Source organism: Alligator sinensis, unplaced genomic scaffold (genome assembly GCF_000455745.1).
Source record: "Alligator sinensis unplaced genomic scaffold, ASM45574v1 scaffold895_3, whole genome shotgun sequence".
NCBI lineage: Eukaryota > Metazoa > Chordata > Crocodylia > Alligatoridae > Alligator > Alligator sinensis.
Window position 1 is genome coordinate 597,696 of NW_005842210.1, and position 17,967 is coordinate 615,662.

Genomic DNA, 17,967 nt, shown 5'->3' on the forward strand with positions numbered 1-17,967 from the left:
CCTGCTGAAGTTAAGGGGAGAGAGTGATTCTTGGCACTTGTGCAAATCAGACCCAAGTGATTAAAACAGGAAACCATAATTAACTGTGAGTAAGACTTGCACACTGCCAAAGAATGCCTGTTGTGCAGGTATGAAATTAAATGCGTCATTCTCAGCTTGGATCGAACAGTTCAGAAGCTTAGTAACTAGCTGTTGAAATCTGAAATAAAAAGGTTGGTTCAAAACATTCATTTTTCAGGATACCAGAAGTGATTAATCATTCACAAGGAGTTATTTTTGGTAAAAATGAGAGTTTTCAAAATTGTTATCAGGATTGGGAGAGTAAATGAATGACATTGCTAAGTTTTTTTTGGACATTGTCAAACAAGATGATTCTAGTAACTAGATAACATGCTGCTAGCTTATATATGTTGTAGTAATGCTACCACATATATTTTGTGGTAATGATGGAGTGATGTAGCCATGATGGTCCAGGAAATGTGAGGGGGAAGGTCCAATAAAAGATATCACCCACAAAAATCCTTGCTTCTGTTATGCATGTTGCTAGCTTATGTTTAGCTCCATGACATTCTAAGTGACCATAATTCTCAAATTTAGCATGTGTCCATCAACTGATGTTCTGGGAGTGCCTTTTCATAGGAATGCTCCTATGGTTTTTTTCCATTAGGTACTAATATACATAAAACTTTATTAAATAAAAAAATTCAACAAGCTTTACCTATTTGACCAAACCCCCACCACAAAACCACCAAGCCTCAAAAGCAAAGCAATGAAACCATCTACTGTTTCCCTTAACTCTGATCACATGCTTGCATCTTGCCACTACTATAACTACGACACCTAACCATGCTAGCCTTCACATGCTGCTTTTATCAAACAGCTCATTCTAAATAATCCAAACTACCCATCCAGCTTTGTTTCAGGATGTTCCAGTTAGTAGCCTTGGGATTGAATCATAGAAAATCAGGGTTGGAAGGGACCTCAGGAGATCATCTAGTCCAGTGGTCAACCTTTTTATGGTGAAGATCACTTTTTGGAAGTAAAAGGCGAGCAAGGCTCAGCCGAAAGAAAATGGAGAAATAACAATATATAACATATTATAACAGTATATTTTATTCTTTCCTTGTTAACTTTAATATAGGTCTGTCCAGAATTAGTGAAAGATTTTGTGAACACAATATGGGGATAGGTTGTTGGAGTGAGAAAAGTGATATGACCTGAGTGAATATAATGGCTGAAGGACCCACCTGAGGATCTGTGCCCCAGTACATAAAATGTTACTCTTAAAGGAGAAGTGAGAACTCCCTCCAGCGCTTGTTAATGCTGGTATGATCATGTGGAAGATGAAAGGCCCAGCTACATTCCCAGGTCAGCTGACCCCTATAGTTAAGGTTAAATTAGGCAGGGCTCTTAAATAGTGCTCAAGAGAGCACTAGAAGCTGGAGTCTGGATTGCATTAGACAAGTAACCCCTGCAGCACCTATGGTTAGTACTGAGGTTTTGCACCAAAAATGCACCCATGCAGACAGGAGCCCCTTCGGGAAGGAGAGAAACCAGGTTTGTGGTCCTGGCAGCTCCACATCCACTGTACTTGGTTTTTGCCCTGGTCTGAGATTCTCCACCACCCAATTGGGAGGGCTCCTGCCTCTGGGTGCAGCCTCGGAGGCGTCAGGGGCCTGTTCCCCCCACCTGTGCTCCGGAGGCCTGTGCTCCACTCAGCTGCGCTCTGAAACGAAGTGGCTGCTGCTGCAGGCTGCCCGCTGCTCCTGCAGCAGAGAGGGGGAGGGGACATGGGCCCCCAAGGCCTCCACCGGGCTGTGCCCAGCAGCAGGAGTCCCCGTTCCCCCATGCACCTGAGTGGTGGAGAGTCCTAGACCAGGCTGGGCCAAGGCTCAACCCCACTTCTCTGCCACTGCTGGGCTGAGCTGTGCCCGCCTGGTAGCAAAAGGAATGTGGGGTTGGGCCCTGGCATGGCTGGGTCTGGTCCACCATCCAGGTGTGCATGGGGCGGGGGGGCACTCTTGCTGCTGGGCACAGCCTGGCAGATCCCTTGGGGGCTCATGTCCCCTCCCCCCTGTGCTCCAGGTACAGCAGGCAGCCTTCAGAGGCAGCATAGGTGGGGAGGGGCACAGGCCCCCAGGGCCCCTACTGGGCTGTGCCCAGTGGCAGGACCCCCTCCCCCCCCACATGCACCCCTGGGAGCATAGCCAATCCAGGGCCCAATGCCACTTAAGTCCCCACTGCTGAGCTGAGTTGCATGTGGACAGCTGCAATGGGGCTTGAGGCACAGCAGCAGCTGCCTCTGCAGCCTCTGCCTCCACCCCTACAGAGATGGGGAGAGAGCCCACCGTACCCCTGGAGGAGCCCCCTGGGGTTCCAGTCCTCCCAGTGGAGCTGGAGCCCGACTTACCTTTCCCCGCTCCTGGCTGAGCCACAGGTCAGTCCCTCACTGCGGGGGCCTCAACCTGGCCCCCACCCCTTCTCTCCCCCACAGACTGACCTGCTGGGTCTGGGGGTGGCGGGTGTGCACATGTGCATGCGCCCATCTGTCTCCCCAGCCCAGGATTGCCCTAAAGAGGCTCAGGGATCAACTGGCCAATTGCAAGCCCCAGGTTGGTGACCACTGATCTAGTCCAACCCCCCTCTCGACCATCCCCAACTAAATCATCCCAGCCAAGCACGACCACCCCTAACTAGATTATCCCAGCCAAGGCTTTGTCTAGCCGGGTCTTAACCCCGCCCCAACCCCCCAAGAATGGAGATTCCACAACCTCTCTGGGTCTGTGCCAGTGCTTTGCTACCATCCTACTGAGAGTTTTTCCTATCTGACCTAAACTTCCCTTGCTGCAACTTGAGGTCATAATGATGTCTTCTGAAGATTGTTCAGTTAGGCTTGCAGGTAAACTTTTTACTATCTAGAACAGCAGCAAAAATATGGTCTGTTATCCATAACATTTATTTTTTCAAAAGTCTGTGTGGCATCAGATTTGTTTAAAAATTAGTATATGAGTGAATCTTATGTCAAAACCAATAGTCTGCTGTAGAAAAAAACTTCAGCACCAAGCCAGCTTTATCTATTTCCTTAGAATGAATTCTTATAGGTATTAGAAAATTCAGGAGATGCTACAAAAATTTCAAACTGTTTTTGAAGATGAATATGAATTTATATCTCATTCTTTGCCCACTTTAATGTCTTTAATGCAATAGAGTAGTAAACAGCATCCTCAGCCAAATCTCACTTAGCACCCTTTTCCCCCATCTGGTAATTGAAATCTAAGTATTGAAATCTAACACTTGCTATTTTAATAGTTTCAGTATTGACAGTCTACAATTTACTGGGAAGTTTGGACTTTGAATCGGATGTGTAAGATACTGAGATTGTATTTCTACTGAGAGAAACAATGTGCTCCTGGTAGAAAAGACATGAATATGAGCATTTAATCAATTTCTCCCAGGGGAAACGAACCCTTTCTAAAAGAAAATCTTCCAGGTGTCAGCCTGGATGATTTCCCCTGTGAGAGCATTCTTGGGAGAGAAACTAACACTTGTATGCTCCCCTCGTGGTCTGGTCGGGGAGTGGAGGGGAGCAGCAGTGACTACCCAGGGCTGAGAGCTTTACATTGATGCTTCCTTCCCTTCCTCTTCCCTCCCCTTTCTTCACAGACTAGCCTGGGAGGCAAAGAGAGCAGCAGGGCAATGATCCCCACCTCTCCCCAGACTAGGGATTGCCTGGTCTGGGGAACAGGCTGGGGGCTTTGTCCTGCTTTTCCTCCAACTTTTGGAGGGGCTGCAGGCACCAGCTTTAAAATGTTTGCATGGCTGGGAGCTTCTCTTCACAGAGCACTTCAAAGCCAGCACTGCAGCTCCACATGCAGGGAGGTGGGTGGGAAGAATCTTCCTCCACAAGGTAACCTTGAAAGCCTACACCTGCAGCTTCGTGCTAACGGGGGTTTCTGGTCTGGGAATCTGCAGGGGAGTTTCGCCTCACTACTCTAGTCTTCTGGGACAGGGAGGAGTGCAGCCCCCTGTTCCCCACACCAATCAGCACAGAGTACGGGAGAGGGGACAGTTGCAGGCTGCCTGCCTGTGCTGCTCCCCAGGAACTATACTTTTTCTCAAAAGTTTCCCCTGCTAGAAATAACTGCCTGTTTGAGGCCAACCATGTTATTATCCTAAAAAAAAAGTTTAATCTTTGTATTTTAATACTCTACAGAAGTGCACAAAACAGCTGCGTTGTCCCTAACCCAGTGCGTCAAACATCTTAAGTTTGTTTCACGCTTGGAGTACAGCAAACCAACTCATTCTGGATGTCACTAACCACAGTTTCTTTTCACGATAACTGCCCAGTTGAGCATGAAAACATCACCTGGTTTCTAAATACAAGGGGCTACTTTTGGGGAGTCTTTGAAGCTCCTATAAGTGAGCCTCTGAGACTTCAGTACATTCTGCTAATGATCTCTTGATTCTTAGACTGAAAGCCAGGTGCATTTCTCTGCAGGGCATAAACACCACATGCTGCTTGCCCCCTTTTTTTCTAAAAGAGCAGCCTTTTTTTAGTTAATTAGACTTTGGCTTCTGCAAACAACCTTAGTGTTTAACCTACTCCTTTCCCTTCCTCTCCCCTTCCTGTAACAAGGTGACTGAAGTTTCATTAATCAAACTAGCACTGCTTTGAGCAATCACTTAGCAGTCATTGATGGTCTGACAGATGTTGCCCTGTTTCTTGTTCCATGCAGTCCTGTCAGATTCCCCCTGGATCAGTACTTCTGGGTCCTGCAAAAACAGATGCTTTGAACTTCAAGAGGCTGAGCCCCCTGGCTGCCGTTGTGACAACCTGTGCAAGAGCTACAACAGTTGCTGTTATGACTTTGATGAACTGTGTTTAAAGACAGGTATGATGGCTCTTCTCCCTGGCACCCATCCCACCCACCTCTGCATTTATCTGGTGAAAAACTAAGGACCACTGTGAGGACCTACTGTACTCTTTTCTTCTTGGAGCACATTCAGTGCATTGCAATGTGTGGTCCACAGTTCCTTATAAGGACCAGTGGGAAAATGAACCTATCTTTCCTAGTCACCTTTGGCTCTGGCTTAGCTTCAAGGGCAAATAAAGGCAGCATACCTGTATGTTAGGCCTCACCTAAAAAATAGATCCCACTATTGTTGTGATCCCCATTTTGAAAACTGTCAACTATACATGCTGAGGTACTAGTTTTCCCTTCAGTTAGAATAGGAAATAAGCGATAAGCAGAGGATAGTAGTTAGTCTTGCAATTAATGTTCATTCTCATGTCTGTGCAGAAGGTCCATGCAAGACCAATGTATTTCTGAAGTCCCACAGAAGCTGTAAGTCATGCATAGATTCTCAAAGGAATAAATGACAAGTGATGGGCTGAGCTGCTTGCTGTTATTCCTAGCACCTATTTCCAGATGTTGGTGCGTGTACGACACACTAATGGAACCTTTACAGCTCAATCAATTGCACACCGAGGGGCGAGAATGTCATATATGGTTTTTTTTTTACTGGATGTATCTAGCCCATGGGCCATAGGCTTGCCATCCTGTGTCCTAAGAAATTATACATGAATTCCAGATATTTCACTTGTACCAAAAACTCATAGGAAATACTGAGGACTGACAGATGCCCAGCCTCCCCACTCCACAGCCTTGAACTTTTATTGCTTTCATCTCTGACAAAGAATCACATTTCCTGAGAAGCCAGAACAAGGGCTTGCAGATAGGCAAAACAACAAGAATAAAAAATACCTTCATTTGTAGTACAGGTTATTTTTCCCCAATATATTCATTTTTGATTGAAAAACAGTATTTCTGCACAGCAAACTTCTCACGTCAGACATCTATAAATAATAACATATAATTTCACTAGGAAAGCTTGAGTTGATTTGGTCTATTCAACTGAGCATAGTACTGGTAGCCAGGAAGGTCTGAAATTTAGACAGGCATGGTGTGGTTTTGGTAAATCAGATAGTCCTGTGAGGTACTGAGTGCTTTCAGCAGGGTGGAATTTGGAAGATGCTAGTACCGTGGAAAATGAGTCCCTCCACTTCCCATCTCAGATGCCAAATATATACTTACATGCATAGTTATCTATCAAACCCTTAAAAGTGTTCAGTAGGCTAACTAGTGCCATCAGCAGAGTATATAACAGTATATTACCCTTTTATGAAAGGTGTATAAACAAAATTCCAGGCATTAGGAGGAGAGGTAGAGAGAGAATGATAGATAGGTTGCAAACCCTACTTTGGTTTCTTTATGCTAGGTACCATGTATTTAAAGGGACCCTTAAAGTTCCATATCCAGCTGGGGGAGGATTTTTAGGTTTCTCCTAAGACAGGAAGTGTGGAAAATAACCTTGGGATTGCCTCTGTGGGCCTGTTTTCAGGCGTTGGTTCTGCTATGTGCAGCCATATCTTCAATGGACCTTCAGGATTGTGTTAGTCAGGGATGACAAACTCATCTGGCTCTGGGCTGCATGGGGGTTGTTGGGTTGCTCTGCAGATCGGATCAAGAGCACACATGCTTCATTGGGAAGCTAGCAGGCTGTGGAGTGGACGCCTACACGGTCAGGTGGGTGGCCAACTGGCTTAGGGACTGCACCCAGAGTGTAGTGGTGGATGGTTCCTTCTCGGGCTGGAGGGAGGTGGGCAGTGGGGTCCCACAGGGTTCGGTCCTCGGACCGATATTATTCAGTATCTTCATCAGCGATTTGGACGAGGGCGTGGAGAGCACCCTCTCCAAGTTCACTGATGATACCAAGTTATGGGGCAAAGTTAGTACACCGGAGGGCGGGGAGCAGATTCAGGCCGACCTGGACAGGTTGGATTAATGGGCAGAGAGAAATAGGATGCAATTTAATAAAGATAAATGTAAGGTACTCTGCCTGGGAAGGAGGAACACCCAGCACACCTATAGGTTGGGGAGTGTCCTTCTCAGCAGCTTGGAGGCAGAGACGGATCTTGGAGTCATAATTGACTCCAAGATGAACATGAGCCGACAGTGTAATGAGGCCATCAACAAGGCCAATTGCACCTTGTTGTGCATTAACAGGTGCATGATTAATAGATCAAAGGAGGTGATCCTCCCCCTCTATGCGACACTGGTCAGGCCGCAGTTGGAGTACTGTGTCCAGTTTTGGGTGCCGCACTTCAAGAGGGACGCAGGGAATCTCAAGAGGGTCCAGAGGAGGGCCACTCACGTGATTAGTGGCCTTCGTGATAGACCCTACAGAGGGGAGGTTGAGCGAGCTGAATCTCTTCAGCCTTCACAAGAGACGGCTGAGGGGAGATCCTGTGGCTGCCTATAAATTTATTAGGGGAGGTCAACGAGGAATAGGGGAAGCACTGTTTACTAAGGCGCCCCAGGGAGTGACTAGGAATAATGGGTGTAAACTAGCTGAGAATGGATTTAGGTTAGATATTAAGAAGAAATTTTTCACAGTAAGGGTGGCCAGGATCTGGAATGGGCTTCCAAGAGAGGTGGTGCTATCACCTAGCTTGGAGGTCTTCAAGAAGAGGCTAGATAGTCACCTGGCTGGGGGCATCTGACCTCGGTCCTCTTTCCTGCCAGGGGCAGGAGGTCGGACACAATGATCCATTGTGGTCCCTTCCGACTCTACAATTTATGAATCTATGCAGGGAGCCAGCATGCAGGATCAGTCGAGCACGGTGCCACATGCAGCACCAAGTGCAGAGTTCACTGTGTGCAGTGGCCCAACTGCATGCGCTGCCTGCAACATGCGCCAGCCCCGCACCAAGGCTTGCGCTGTGTGCAGAGAGAGGCTGTGCCAGATGGACCCTGTGTACTGATTCCAGGGCCATTATGAATTAGGCTCCAGGCCACCTGTGCATGCAGGAGATGGCATGCAGAGCCAATCCAGTGGTGTGCTGCATGAAGTGCAGACTAATCCCTTATGCTGTGTGCAGTGCCTGTAGCACCAGGTTCAGCCTATGGACCAAATCATAGGGCCCCACGGGCCATGTATGGCCCACAGGCCACGTGTTTGACACCCCTGGTTTAAGTTTCCCTGAGGCTTGTCCAGGACTGGGAGAGACAGAAGATGTCTTACAACCACCTGAGTACTACCTTTCCCTAGGAGGCAAGGTTTGTGCTAAGTCCACTAGGGCACATCTACACCACTTCAGCACCATGCCACCATCTGTCCCTTCCATGTGTGTGCTGCCTGCTGAAGTACCACCGTAGAGATGAGTTGGGTGCATGACAGTAACCTGCCTTTCTCAGAAAAACTCCCAGGGAGTGTAGCCTTGCCTTTAAGAGGCTATAACAGTAGTGTAACTAGTAGTGGGTGAGCAGGCACCAACCCTGGGTGCTAATTTAGAGGGGGTGTCAGGATGTCTCCCTCCCTCCCATCAGGAGTCTTTATCGTGGCAGAGGCAGACCTGCTCCGCATGGCTATAGGAGCCAGGCAGGCACAGCCCCATGCCCTGTAGTGTATCTGAGGGAAGGAGGGTGAAATAAATATACCTTATTGATGTTCTTGGTGGTATTAAGCTTGGAAAATGGCTTAAACTACAAATGGCTTAAATCAGTAGTTTTCAAACCAAGTTTCAGGGAACCTTGGGATTCCATGAAGGTTCTGCAAAGAGATTGGGGATAATGTTGGACCAGGCCAGGAGGCAGTGTATTGCCATTGTGGGGCCTAGTTGCCTGGCTCTGCGTTAGTCTTTAGGGTACGGGTAGGAGTTGTGTGGCAGAAGAAGTGATATGAAAGGGTTCCGTGACCAGGAAGCCTGAAAATCACTGGTTTAAACTAATAAAACTTGCTTCTTGGAAATGGGGAAGCACTCGAGCCTTCCTACCATTTCCGGGCTCACACTGTCTTTTTATTTATAGTCAATATATCTATTTCAAACTTCTTGAAAGCACTAGGCTGGGCATAGGCTTCCAGATCCAACTTTAATGCTTAGGCTAAGTTTGTTTAGGATACTCAATTGAGTGAAAGCTTTCTAATTTTTTTTTTTTTTTGCTTGATTGTAATCTCCTATCTTATGTTTTCATTTACCCTGTAATCATTTTAGCTCGAGGCTGGGAATGTACCAAAGATCGCTGTGGAGAAGCAAGGAATGAAGATAATGCGTGTCACTGCTCTGAAGACTGCTTGGCCAGAGGAGACTGTTGTAGTAATTATCAAGTTGTATGCAAAGGTACATATTTCTCTCTCTTTTATCTATCTTGAACTGATAGAGGTCAGCCTTGCGGGTAATGCTTTTTGCTACTGTGTGAAAGACTGCATCCCATTTCTTTTTTCCAAGGGTGGGGCCAGTGGCTGGGGAGGTTTAATTTTCTGCACCCAGTGTTGGCAGGTGCCATCAGTTCTCTGGAAACGCTTTGTTTATGCACTGGCAACTATAGAAATACCTTTTATTAACCTGTAGCTATGTCTGACAGGCTGGTTGGAAGAAGAGGGTGTTCTACTTGCTGAAGGACTTCTATAGACTGCTACACTGGCAAGTCCTGAAAAAGGATGGTGGAGGCAAGCAGACCCTCTCACCTGAGTCCCAGCTGCATCCCAAACTGGAAATACATCAGTTAGGATGCTCTGGCTTGTCTTACCACATCTGCCTTTGAGCCATCAGTCTCTGGCAGGCCTGAAAGTGGGCAGTGGGGAGACAGGCCCAGCATAACCTCACTGGTAAACTTCTGGGTCTGGAATGTGCCCCCAGACAGGTGGCACATGGGTGGGTGGAGAGAGAGTGAACAAAGCATGCTTGGCCCCCTCCTTGCTTGGACAGGCCCATACAGGTGTACAGTTGAGCTTAGTTGGGATCAAGGCCTAACTTTGGATATTTTTATCTTTATTTTTTTTAAAGAAGGAGTTTCACATGAAGTGCTTCCTCCACCAGTTGTATCTTGTTTTAAATCAGGTTGTAACAGACAAAGGGTAATAAGAACATGTAGTTACACTGGGCAGGTTTGTGCAGTTATGTTGTTTCTCTTCATTCTTGTTGTTTTTTAATTACAGAGACTTTTAATGGGATCTTTCAAATTTTTTTCCATGGGGTGGTGAGCCAGCCATCCATCAGAGCAGTGGTTCTCAACCTTTTTAGAATCCAGGCACCCCTCAGAAAATGCAAGCTCCCAGCTTTCACTTGTTTGACTGAAGAAAAATGATAGAGCAATTCTTCTGTTGTAAGGATCTCAGAAAGACCATAATAGATCAGAATATTTTTTGACACTATTGATTCCTACTTGAAATCCCTGGGTTTATCTTGTGAATCATATCTGCATACCTAACAGTGCTATTATTTATCAACACCCTATGGCACACCTAAAAGGATCTCACAGTACCCCAGGGTGCCATGGCACTCTGATTGCACATCACTGTATTAGAAGCTCCTTTTTCACCATATCTTGATCTTGGTGGCATACATCTTGCATTGCATAAGTACATGCATCTTTCTGAGTAGGTCCCTCTAGTTCATGTGCTCTCATAGCTCAAACCTACCTGGTGGTTGGGCTTCTCAGTTATTTGGTTTCAGAAAAAAAAAGGGTTTCGAATCATTAACGTCTTCCCCATTCCTTTTCTGCCACTTAACTACATCTGTTCGAAAGGAAAGAACAGGTCAAAGTCCAGATTCTCACCAGAGCAGGCTTTGCTCTCTCAGTCCTGAGTTTTGTGGTTGAGAGGAAAAACTAACTGTGCCACTTCCAGCAAATGTTAGTAGATTGTATTTTTCCTCATTCCACAGAAATAGTTAAATACTAGATCTAGATTTTAGCTCCTGATTTTTGAGGTGCCCTTCTTTACAGAGACCAAGAATTAGTTAAAGCTGTCTGTAGCTTTAATATATGTAGTTTTTATTTAACCAGGCAGGAACAATAGTTCTCAGTGACCCTGGCATCATTACAGGAGTATGTCTTTACATGAGAACAGTTTTTTCCATATTAGTGGTTACAAATATCCTTTCTTTTAGCAATAAATGTGCCTTTTTAAAAATCTTGTTATTTGAACAAGTAGCTCCTATCTTTTGTTGATGTTCAAGCTTCTCTCCTACTCTCTTCTCATGGCCAGTTACTCTCTTCGCTGTTCTAGAAGAATTCTGATACATCTGCAATTTTAAAACTGAACTACAGTTCCTTTTGAATAATGGCAGTCTCCTAAAGCAAGCTGGTAGGGGGTGGTGTTTTGGCTTTTTGCTGACCTCTGAAAGTACAATGCGTATCCCAGGTCCAATTCAAACACAGTAGAAGCAGCAGCGAAGAACATAGAGAGGATAGTGACTAACATTAGAATAATCTCACGGCATAAATCAAATGTGTCCTGCTAAGCTATGAAACTAAGAGTTTGTTAATGGTTGCATTTGCATAGTGTCTGCTGCTTTGTGGCTCTGTACTGTGAAGTGTTCAAAACACTGGGAGATTTATGCAGCTATCTAATAAGACCATCAAAACAAAATATGTTTATTTAGATTTTAAGTCTTACAGGTCCAAGTTTGTATTTCTGATAACCTTGCTAGACAACAGTGTGTAATTATCTAATTTATTTTGCTCTGTACACATGCAATGGACATAAAAAGCCAATTTCACCCAAATTAGCACTGGATAACTTGTCAGCTAGGTCTTGTTGTCTTTTCTTGCGTGTGGTTGGGGTGGGGGTCGGGTGGTCTTTGTAAACCTGGTAGTTTCATCAACAACTTTAAGGAATGACATGCCTTTCTGTGCAGGAGAAACCCATTGGGTGGATGATGACTGTGAAGACATAAAAGCTCCTGAATGCCCAGCAGGGTAAGTGTCTTGCATGTAACTTTCAACTAAAGTGCCCTGTGGCCTACTGGCCTGCTAATCTGGAGTTTATGAAGCATGGGGACAATTTTTGACTCTACTGCTGCTTTGTAGATAGCCTTGGGAAAGTCCCTTCCCTGCTGGTGCCTCCTCTTCCTGTTTGTAAGATTAGGATAATGATACTGAAGCTCTTTGTGCTATGTGGCTGAAAAACACTGTATAAGAACTAAGTGTCTGCTGGCCACAGGCTGATAAACTTTCCCACTTCAACTACCTAAGTATGGAACTGAACCAAAGTTCACTCAAGTCGGTCGAAATCTTTCCACTGGCTTTAATAAGCATTGGCCCTATGTGAGCCATTCTCAAACTTTTTTCTTTAAACACTAGGTTCTTAGATACCACTTCATATTAAAAGAGGGGGGAGGTGGTGCTAAAACATGACTAGTTTTGGCCTTGAGTCAGAAAGGTATTTAAGCATGTGAATAACTTGAAGAATGTGAATAGGCCCATTGAAGCCAATTGGACTACTTGCAAGTTTGAAGTTAAGCATACACTTAAGTACATTTCTGAACCAGGGCCTCAGTCTTAACTTAGACCAGTGATTTTTCAACCTGTGGGTCTGCAGGTTATGTCTAAGGAATGACTATCTGAGTGATGACTAGTCACAAAAGATGTCTATGATCAATTAAAGTATGGGAATACCCACACTTAAAATTTAAAGGGGTTTGCACATCTGTTTGAAATTTCCAGAGGGGTCCTCACCTCCGTTCTAAATATTTAGGGGTCTTCAAATGAAAAAAGGTTGAAAATCACTATTTTAGACATTTAAATAGAGTACTGAACATCCAGTTTCTATTGACTTCAATGAAAGCTATGGGTGTTCAGCTCCTTAGTCGCCTGGGAATAGATACACAATGAATGCCTAACAATTGGCCCCAGGTTTGAAAAAGCAGGCCTTACTGTAGCTGCATGAGGTTTAGAAGGTCTGATCTTCCTGACCAGGTTCTCATTTCAGCAAAAGAGAGGTGGCCTTTTGTTTTATGCAAGTAGATAAAGTCATCCCGTGGCCCTTTTTTTGTACAGTGAAGTGTGTGTGTGTGTGTGTGTGAAATGCATATGTGAACTGGATTCCTTTTTTTCTATGTATTTCATGTACATTGCACAAAGGACTATGTCAGGGTTTTTGGTGTTGCTGAAATATAAATGTTACTAATTACATGAAACTGATCTGTTAATATAAAGAGTTAACAGTTCCAGAACTGCACTGTATTTTACACTGTCATTAGTCTAACTGAATGGGTACACAGAAATGTAGAACAGTTTGAAAATGCTCCTTTCTGTTCATGTAATCTCTCTCTTGTTTTAGTTTTATTCGTCCTCCTTTGATCATCTTTTCTGTTGATGGTTTCCGTGCATCATACATGAAGAAAGGGAGTAAGGTCATGCCCAATATTGAAAAACTAAGTACGTACATCTGTTTTGTTAGAAAAAACAAAGGATAATTTCTTGTGCTCATATTGTTTTCATTGTTTGTATAGCACTTTGAGTCAACATGACTCTGTGCAAGAGTGGAGCCAAACTGGGAGGGGCCTAATTGTGTTCCCAGTAAAGTCAAAAGGCAAAACTGCCGTTAATTTAAATGGGGGTATGATTGCTAGGACGTAAGCACAATACAGAGTAATATGAGAGTGAAAAAGTGCATTGTGTCTCTGGGAATGCTTCATGGAGTAGGCAGAGTTTATTTTTTGTAGATTAAATAAAATTAATCTTGAATTCATCTTGAATGTGTAATAGCAACTGCATGTGCTATTACAGCATTACTGGAAGTCCTATAACAGCTTCCCTGTGACTCTGGAATCTGTTACAGGTATATTAAATCAGTGTGTGCGTCACTTGAAACGAGTCTGACTTTGGAGTTATTTTACTGTTAATATGAGAACACTTACAGTAAGAAGGGAATTCTGGAGGGTACCAACCAAAAAGACATTTCTTTTAAAACTGGCTAGCTTTTACAATGCTGTAGCCAAATTTAGTTCTTGTAATCTTTGCATAAAGAAAGGAATTTGTGCTACAATGTGTTCATTTACTACTTGTACTTTGACATTAACGATTACTCCCCTTAAGCAGAAAAGCAATATGCACATTAACATCTTTTCGAATGTAATGATTCTTAGCTGTTAATTAAGCACGTGTCTTCTTATTTCTTGGAGCATGATAATCCTGCATTCTAATATTTGTAACACTTTCTGCATTTCAGGATCTTGTGGAACACATTCTCCATACATGAGACCCGTGTACCCTACAAAAACCTTCCCTAACTTGTACACTCTGGCCACTGTAAGTTTTGAGGAGGGTTTCTTGAATGTACAAGGACTTGTGCTTCCTTGTAAACTTGGTTATTTGGAGGGAAAGATTTTTTTTTAATTAAAAAAAGGACCATTCCCTTCCTATTTTCTTTTGTGGTATTAAAGTTTTTCAAGGGCTTTATACAGAAGAAGAAGAGTTAAAAGCTCTGGGATTCTCAGATAAATGCTTTAGAGCTATTACAGTCTATATTACAGCCTGCTTCTGCAGTCATTTATACTCCTATGTTTAATTAAACCTCAGGGATTTTGTGGAAAAAAATTGTAGTCACAGGATCAGGTCCTCAGTGATTGATCTGTTATCAGTGAAATCAGTGGAGTGATACAAATTTATACCAGATGAGCATCTGACCTGTGCATCTACAAAGCAGGACCCTGCCATTCTAATGGCAATTTTGACATTAGCTCCAATTGTGGCTTTGGACACAAGTCACTTACCTGACCTGCCCTCAGTTTCTCCGTTTTTATATTGGGGATAAGATTTACTCATCTTGTACAGATGGCTAGGATTCATTTACACTTATTAAGCATGATGAAAATGCTTGGAATTATTTGTATTATCATATCATTTGTATATTCATATCATTATTTGTATTATCATATCATTGCTTACTTTAACGATGAACTGATTTGGTGAAGATGAACTGAAAGTTTTAGATAGCTAGATAGACACACACACACACACACACACACACACACACACACACACACACTGCACCTTTTTACATATTTGCATATTTAAATGTAAAAATATGCATCTTTCAAATTGTTCAAAAATACTTTACAGAAGACAGCACCTGAAGCATTTATTTTTAACAGAAGATCAGGGTAGCCAGATGAATCATCTCCTGCTGCTCTAATGAATAACTGCAATTCTAAAGGTGCTTATCTTAAAACAAAAATCTCCAATTTGGATGCAGTTAGAGAGTTACGCAGTTTTCCATTTTTAAAAAAACTTAGTGGTATTTGTGGCTAACTCTGCAGACCTGGGTTTGTGTGTGTTAGAGGTTCACTAATTAATCTACTTCTGCACAAAGGGACTCTATCCTGAATCACATGGAATCGTTGGCAATTCAATGTATGACCCTGTGTTTGATGCCAGCTTCAATCTTCGAGGGCGAGAGAAATTCAATCACAGATGGTGGGGAGGTCAACCAGTAAGTCTTCAGACTTTTTTTCCCCCTCCCCCATTCCCCTCCCTGTTCCTTGGAATACAGCCAATAATAATAATGATAATAAAAATACATCTGTGAACAATTTGTACCTAATCTCCTGACGTCGGGCCCTGTTTCTGTCATTTTAATGTAGCTTTTCAGTTGGCTCTGGTATTTCAGAATAATAAGGCCATTGATTATGCAATGGTGTTCTTGCTGATAAGTACAAACTAGATGTAGTTAGGAAAATCTCATTTTAGGCAGTACAACTGAACTCAATATATTTTCACCTTCATGATTTAGTGTGTCCCTGTCCTTCATGCATTGCAAAGGTTTTCGTGCTTCTGCTATTCCTGTGTTTGACATAAAAGATTAATACTCAAGATGTGGGGCATGAGATTTTCAGATAATTTTTAGTGCCAGGAGAGACTAGTATAATCACTGTGCCTCATCTTTAGTGAGATGCAGGCTTTACATCTACTGTGAATTAATTGCAGCTGCAGGCACAATAGCTGTGTTTCAGCTAGAGGCATATCTTTTAGAGAAAAAGCATCTGATCTTGAAATTTCCACTTGGCCTATCATTCTAGGCAAGTAGGAAGTTTTCTTCAGCTGTTAAGACCTAGGTATTCAGAAATGCGAGGAGATTATTTTGCATGGAAACTCAATAAGGGTATTAGGGTAACTCATTTCCACAGGCTCCCTTTGAAAAAAGCTTTCCAACTATTTGACTGTGGAGACTATACCCCTTCCCTCCCACCCCCTCCCCATTCCCAATCCAAAGGTATCACTTCAGATAATGCATCACCTGTAGGCTCAGCGGAGAAAGCTCTTTGCACAAGTCTCCGAGCCTCCGCGCTCTCATGCAGAATAAAAGCAGTTGAAGATTGTAAAGAAAGGGTCATGGGTAGGGACCTACCCAAATCGAGGAAGCAGGTGGCCGATTTCACAGGCAGATGGCGGGGCTGCCTGCCATTTTCATGGGCTTATTGTGGTGGGCCCTCCCCCATGCCTCTGATTGGCTGAGGGTCCCCTCTGGCCTCATCTTTCACTACTGTTTTGTCGAGAGGGCTGTCCATCCTGTGATCCCCCTGCCCTTTGCTGCTGATTGGCTGAGAGCTGTCTGTCATGTCCCTCATTGCTGATGGGTGGAAAAGACTAGCGCTGCATGACAGGCAGCCCTCTCAGCCAGTCAGTGGCAAGGGGCACCCCTCATTGCTTATTGGTGGAGCGGGCTGGGGCTACATAACAGGCAGCTCTCTCAGCCAATCAGTGGCAAGGGTGGCTGCCATCTTGACTGCTCACCTTTGTGCTAGTGGGGCTGCAGCAGCCATGAGGACTGCTGGCCCCTACTGAGGAGCCAGCATTTTATGTTTAGTAAGTTTTTTTTTCCTCTCCTGTTTCATGGATTTTGCAGACATTGCCCAATTTCATGGACAATGCCCTATTTTGCAATTTTCATGACATTGTAAATTGATTAGATCCCTAGTCCTAGGTAATGGTAGTAAAAGTTGTTCAGAGGAGTATTGTAACAGTGAACAAAGGAGATGACTTGTGAAAATGGTACCTCTTAGAGAAACGCAGTGATTGTGGTAGATGGCAGGAAAAAACAAAACCTAGTATAATATTGTGCAAAGACATTACATAAATAGCAAGGAAGAGTGATCGTCCCTCTGCTACTGGTGAGGTGGCGTCATAAGCATCCAGGGGCATGTCCAGATGACCATGCATGTGTTTCCCCAGGGACAACTAGCAGCAGCACAAATGTGCCACCGCTAGTTGTCCCTGGGGAATCGCACATGGCCAGAGTGCGGGTACAGGGGCACAAATATGTGTTGCTGCTAGTTGTCCCCTGGGAGCAGCCATGCACATGTGCCCTGGTGTGAGGCAGATTGCCCCAGATAGGGTAGGGGAGGCTGAGGCCAGCACATGGGCTGGTCCCAGCAGCCTTACCTGGGGTTTTGGGGACTTTCTAGGGCTGCAGCAGTGATGATGTGGGCATGTGGAGCCTGGCCAGCAGCTGGAGTATGGCTCTGGGCAGCCAGTCTCCAGTTTCAAGCAGCCATGCCATTTTATTTCTGTGCACTTTTTTTTTATATCGGGATTTCCCGGTATCTAAATTTTACTCCACACTGCAAATATACAGCATAGAGAACCAAATCAGGTGCACAGGGTACATTTTGTTGTGCCTCAAAAGCCTTTGAGGTACCAAAAAGTAAGTGCATGCTCATGTGGACATGCCCAAGTAGTTATGGATAGCTTTATGTTCATGATTTTTGGAACTGCAAGGGAATTCAGAGGGTAACCACTAACAAAGGAATGCTACAAGTGTTGCTGAGGAAAGATTGCAACTCCATGTAGGTACGGTGTAGCTTCACTCCCATTCAGGATTATTTTATAACTGTCCAAGCAATGAATGCACCTCCCAGTGAGCTGAATTGTAAAGGTAATAGAGTAAAATTGGGGTAAGAAAAGACCTTGATTTATGTCTGAAGGGAAATTTCCTAAATATAAATATCCCTTAGATGATACCATAGTTTCTAGGCTTGTGTGAAATGGGCTAGTATTAGCTTCAGATTCGGATTCAGCTGATTCAGGGGACAGTGATTCGGTTTGGTGATTTGAATCACTGCCCCAAATCAATTCGTCTGAATCTGATTCGGAGATCTCCAAATCAGCCAGCCTGGCAATG

The 17,967-nt window shown here is 44.2% G+C and overlaps 1 protein-coding gene across 4 annotated transcripts in view; it reads left to right on the forward strand.

Annotated features, from left to right (window-relative positions):
• Nucleotides 1–17,967, forward strand: part of ENPP2 (ectonucleotide pyrophosphatase/phosphodiesterase 2) — a 120,791-nt gene that overhangs the window by 49,814 nt on the left and 53,010 nt on the right. For all 4 annotated transcript variants that reach the window (XM_006026805.3, XM_006026804.3, XM_006026802.3 and 1 more), the window contains exons 3-8: nt 4,737–4,892; nt 9,056–9,181; nt 11,702–11,762; nt 13,126–13,223; nt 14,017–14,096; nt 15,160–15,279. In XM_006026805.3, coding sequence (XP_006026867.1) covers nt 4,737–4,892; nt 9,056–9,181; nt 11,702–11,762; nt 13,126–13,223; nt 14,017–14,096; nt 15,160–15,279 — 641 coding nt within the window. The remainder of the gene's footprint in view (nt 1–4,736; nt 4,893–9,055; nt 9,182–11,701; nt 11,763–13,125; nt 13,224–14,016; nt 14,097–15,159; nt 15,280–17,967) is intronic.